The sequence below is a fragment of the Rhagoletis zephyria genome, unplaced genomic scaffold, assembly GCF_001687245.7.
Source record: "Rhagoletis zephyria isolate East Lansing unplaced genomic scaffold, Rhagoletis_zephyria_1.1 Rzeph_scaffold_05708, whole genome shotgun sequence".
NCBI lineage: Eukaryota > Metazoa > Arthropoda > Insecta > Diptera > Tephritidae > Rhagoletis > Rhagoletis zephyria.
Window position 1 is genome coordinate 17,822 of NW_016162791.1, and position 5,182 is coordinate 23,003.

The 5,182-nt window shown below is 37.2% G+C and overlaps 2 protein-coding genes across 2 annotated transcripts; both read left to right on the forward strand.

The window, feature by feature from the left end:
* The first annotated feature begins 3,712 nt into the window (after window positions 1-3,712).
* LOC108372383 (uncharacterized) lies at window positions 3,713-4,154 on the forward strand. Its single transcript, XM_017628048.1, has one exon. It carries the CDS (start codon window positions 3,713-3,715, stop codon window positions 4,142-4,144), a length of 432 nt encoding a protein of 143 aa, XP_017483537.1. The 3' UTR covers window positions 4,145-4,154.
* Window positions 4,155-4,349: 195 nt separating this feature from the next.
* On the forward strand, window positions 4,350-4,952 carry LOC108372382 (uncharacterized). The gene has a single exon (XM_017628047.1). It carries the CDS (start codon window positions 4,350-4,352, stop codon window positions 4,950-4,952), a length of 603 nt encoding a protein of 200 aa, XP_017483536.1.
* The last annotated feature ends 230 nt before the right edge of the window (window positions 4,953-5,182 follow it).

A 5,182-nucleotide genomic window follows, 5' to 3' on the forward strand; every position in this document is an offset into this window, starting at 1 on the left:
TATAGAAATTTTTAATATTAAAAAATAAATAAAATAATTTTTTTGTATATATATAAATTTTGTTCAAGGCACATTGACCCACCTGTACAAAAATTGTGGCGCGGCATGGACAAAAATTTTACAATTTGGGACCGAAAAATATGAAAACGAGCTAAGTTGCCACGTTACATCTGTGAACTTCCGATAAAACCACATATGTTTTTTCTGTTACTTTTCCATATTGCGCACTTTTAGGCCCCGCGGCTGTTAATTTAGACAATTTTAGCGATGGAAATTTAGCATAGCGATTGTTAGAATTCCACTGCAGGATTGTGTTGTGTAGGTCAATACCTAAATATCTTCGCTGGCTCATTTACCAGAACCATTGCGCGCTTTACTTTACAACCCCTTGGCAGAATCAATAGGTCTCCACGAATATCGACAAAGACATTTCGGCATTTAAGGGAATTTCGTCTCTTTAGCCTGCATTGGATTTGTGTAATCCACCCATTTCGTCTTGTTGTCGCCAGCGAATGAAGAGCAAACATTTCTTCAAATTTAAAAAGTAAAAGTTTCACTACTAAAAATTTAAAAATGTTCTTAAAACCTGCAAAGAAATTTGGAAAAGAAATATCACTGTTTTTGTTTTTGGGAGTAGGGTGGGAGTGTCATTGATAAAATTAGAGCGAGAGAAAGTTTTTCTTACAAAACCTTTCATTATTGAATCATGTTGCGTGTAAACATATGTACCCAGTAGAAATGGGTTGTATGCATTCTTGAAGCATGTTTCCTATATGAGTGAATTAGTGTGAAAAATTCATGCGTAGTCATGAATTTCCACGAATGAATTCAGATTCTAGCGAATTGCAACCGAATGTACGTTGTCGTTGTTTTAAGTACATTTCTTGATAAATTGGAAGTGGAATTTTTGTAATATTTTAAGTGTTGTACAAAAATTTTAGTGAACGGACGTGTTGTGCGATACAATTTTCAGTATAAACGGGCTTTTACAAGATATGCATTTGCATATGTAAGTGCTACTTGTTTGTATGTCCCCGTATATTAAAATGTATCAGAAAAGTAGCATTTTAATACTGTTCCATTAATGCATTTTTGTATGTATGAAACATTAATACAGCCATATGCATACAGCAGTAGTACAAGTGTATGATTAAGGTACGCATACGCTCTGAGAAACTTACTTACTAGTTACTTACTAGTTTTTTTGTGTACCAAAACGTGTACCAAAATGCAAAAAATGTACCAAAATAGGTTTAAGCCATAGATTTAATTATTCAAATATTTTAAAAATACACATTGCTCATACATATATGTAGCTGTCGTACTCCTGCCCCGTCGAAAACACCAATAACGAAAATGAGTTACCTTTTAGAAAGTATTACCTTGTAGGGCTACTGGAAGGATACTTTCGGTAACATTTTGACTGTGAGTTTAACGAGGGATCCACACAGATTGGTTTTAAAACTATCAAGAACCCTTGAAGGTCCGGCTTCTTATGCTTATCAAGTAGCTGAGATACAAATCGCTTCAGCAAGCCTCATTGTCTATTAGTATAGTATGTGATGATGACAGTGCTTCCGTAGGGCATGTGCGCATGGCTCCTATAATGGCTACGCAGACAGATCGCTGCTTAACTTTTAGTCTCCTGTACTTAGTAATCGGTTTTGTCACTGTATTAAATGCCCAAAACGTCAATGCCTCTGAGAGCCTAGTTCCTAACAGCTATGAGATAAGACTTTCAGTTGACCACTGTCAGACTCCCTGCAATCTAGAGGCAATGTTGTCTTCATTGTATCCCACCACGAAGATGAGTAGCTTACGTAAAATCCTTTGCTTATCCAGGATCGCATGTCTGTCGTCTCTTTGTTCTGCCATTATAGTTCTGGATTCAACATGCTTATGTTCCATGCAGTTATAACATTAGGAATATCTGTCATGGCCATGAACCCGTAAAGAGCTATTTGCTTACACAGCAATGCCTTTTCAATTACCTGAGTTAGACAACGTGTTGCCGTATAAGCTAGGGCTGCCAGATATCTCTGTTGCCAAACCGAGACACTTTAGGGAGGGCCTCTCGCTCCCTTCTCTTTCATTTCGACGTGCGAAACGATGTGAAATTTTATTTTGACAGACAAAAACAAAAACATAAAAACATGAGATCATGAGACCATTACAACGTACGCCAACAAAACAAAGCAACTTATCACAACTAAAGCACTGAGAATTGTTCACAATACATGAACCTTTTTTTATTCTTTATAAAAATACAGTTTAACTAAATATATGAAAAAACATAAAAATAAAATTGTTGAACTTTGTGTTAAACTCGGGAAAATTCAATAAATTTGCATACAAATTTGCAGCCCATTAATTTTTAGTTGATTTTTGGTAGTGTTTTTACTGAGAGTTTCTTCCGTACAAACTATGTTCGATAACTTTTTTATATGGAAGACACTGTCAGCAAAAAAAAATGCTAAAAATCAACGAAATTTGCTGGCAACTTCAGTGCAAACTTTATTAATTGGCTCAAAAGCAGGGTTCGGATTTGCCTCATTTTAGACCCTCGCTCGCTCGTTAGTTTGCTCCGAGCTTGCGCAACTCACGAGAAACAGGCGAGGCTGTTTGCAAACGAGCACTCGTTTAGTACGAGCGCACGCGGTGAGCAGCCAGCGAGCGAGTAAGCAAACGAGGGCAGCGCAAGAGTAGAGCGGCACGCAAACGAGCACCTCATTAGCTCTGCCCTCGCGAGGGCGTCGTTGCGAGCGAGGCACTCATTTGCAGCAGCAGACGAGCATGGCGAGTAAACGAGCGAGGCAAATGAGGCGAGTAAACGAGCGAGCCAAATGAGGCAAGCAGATTAGACAGGTAAACGGGTTGTTTGGTCAGCAAAAATGTATGGGATAAAAATTGCATCAACTAAGAATTTCGAGTAAAGGATTGTATGCACGCATGCAGATATGTATATACATACATACATGTATACACATATGTATATATATATCTATATATATAAAAAGAAGTTACATTTCCTTGGTAATCTTATAACTCAAGAACCGCCGAACCGATTGATACAAAAATTTTAAAGTTCTTTTCTATCTTTGAGGAGGTGGTTTGTGTGAAGTTTGATTGAAATCGGTGCAGCCGTTCCTGAGTTATGACATTTTATGTGAGTAATGGTTTCCTCTCATACGAAATGCCTGTATGGGAAAAACAACAACAAATACACAGCCGCTTATGAGCGTTTCTGTTGTACTGTTGTGGTTGTAAGTGTATTATGTTAATATTAACTTGCTGTCGTTGGAATTCAGTTGACAGTTCTCTTATGTGCTTTGAGTTCTTTTATATCGTGCTCTCATTGCGAACAGCCATACTTTTGGTGAGTGTTAACCCTGTGTTTGTTTTAACCACGTACACACATTGAACTTTGAATTAAATTTATAATTTATTCTTGAAATAATTTTCAATGTTTTGCTTTTACATTCAATTAGTAATATACTGTACTGAAAGAATGCCACGTGCAAGACGAGCAAACATTGGCAGACGTTCACGTCAATCAAATGCTACAGCGTTAAATCGAAGATCACAAAGTGAAGAAGATCGTGTTCGACGAAATGAAGTGGAAACACAACGACACAGACGGAGAAATCAGTCGGTTAATAGTGAAGCACCAAGAAACCGTCGTGGGCGTATTTCCATTTATGATATACGTCAAATGGAACGCGCGGCCTTCAATTACGATGCCACCATTGATTACAGCATGCATGCCTACATTGGCCAAATGAATATAGAATGTATACATTGCAAAGCAATTAAATTCAGAAACGAAACGCCTGGTATGTGCTGTGCTGGTGGGAAAGTCAAATTGCCGGTGCTAGAACTTCCGCCAGAACCTTTGCATTCATTGGTTTTTGGCAATTCACCAACGTCGAAGCATTTCCTCTTAAACATTAAAAAATACAATTCATGCTTTCAAATGACATCTTTTGGAGCTACAAATATTATAAGAGATGGATTTATGCCGACGTTTAAGGTTATTACTTCGTTGGGAATAAACAATATCATATTTAATTTATGTGCCGTCCCTGTGTCAAGTCTTGCAACAAACATCGATTATTTTATGGGACGAATGTCCAATGGCCCATAAAAAATCTTTGGAAGCCTTAAGTCCAACATTGCAAGATTTGAGACAGAGTCAACAGCTGTTTGGCGGTGCATTAATATTGTTATCTGGTGATTTTCGTCAAACGTTGCCTGTTATTCCGAGATCAACACCAGCTGATGAAATTAATGCATGTTTGAAAAGTTCATTTTTGTGGGCACACGTACAAAGGCTTTCGTTGACGACCAATATGCGTGTGCGTCTTCAAAATGATTCATCAGCACGTGAGTTTTCAAAGCAATTGCTGAAGATTGGCGATGGAAAAATTGCAAGTGATCAAAATGGGTTTATCATGTTACCGAATAATTTTTGCATAATTGTATCATCAAAACAAGAACTCATTGATCGCGTTTTCCCAAATATTGTTCAAAACTACAATAACCATGATTGGTTACGAGAACGTGCAATTTTAGCACCAAAAAATATCAATGTCAATGAAATTAATTTCCACACCCAGGAAAAATTGCCAGGTGATTCGGTAACGTATAAATCCATTGATACTGCTATGAATGATGAAGACGCAGTCAATTATCCGGTCGAATTTTTAAATTCTTTGGAACCACCAGGCATGGCACCGCATAATTTGAATTTGAAAGTTGGTTCATCGATTATACTTCTCCGAAATCTTAATGCACCGAAACTTTGTAATGGGACGAGACTTTCAGTGAAGAAATTGATGCCAAATTTAATTCAAGCAACAATTCTCACTGGCAAAGCAAAAGGTGAAATTGTACCAATACCGCGCATCCCATTAATACCAACGGACATCCTGTTCGGCTATCTTTTGCTATGACCGTAAACAAAGCCCAAGGGCAAACGCTCCAGGTGTGTGGAGTTACATGTTCGAGAGTTGGAGCGCCAAAAAATTTGTTTATTTATGCACCACAAAATAAAACAAAAAATGTTGTGTATACAATTGTATTAAATTAAACGTTGCTTTTCTTTTTCCGAAATAAAAATAAAAATTATTTCATTTTATTTTGTACGTTATTGTGTTCACAAATCAAATCTTTTTAGCAATCA

Coding starts and splice junctions, on each gene's coding strand:
- LOC108372383 (XM_017628048.1), top strand. CDS start 3,713: ATGGAACGCGCGGCCTTCAATTACGATGCCACCATTGATTACAGCATG.
- LOC108372382 (XM_017628047.1), top strand. CDS start 4,350: ATGCGTGTGCGTCTTCAAAATGATTCATCAGCACGTGAGTTTTCAAAG.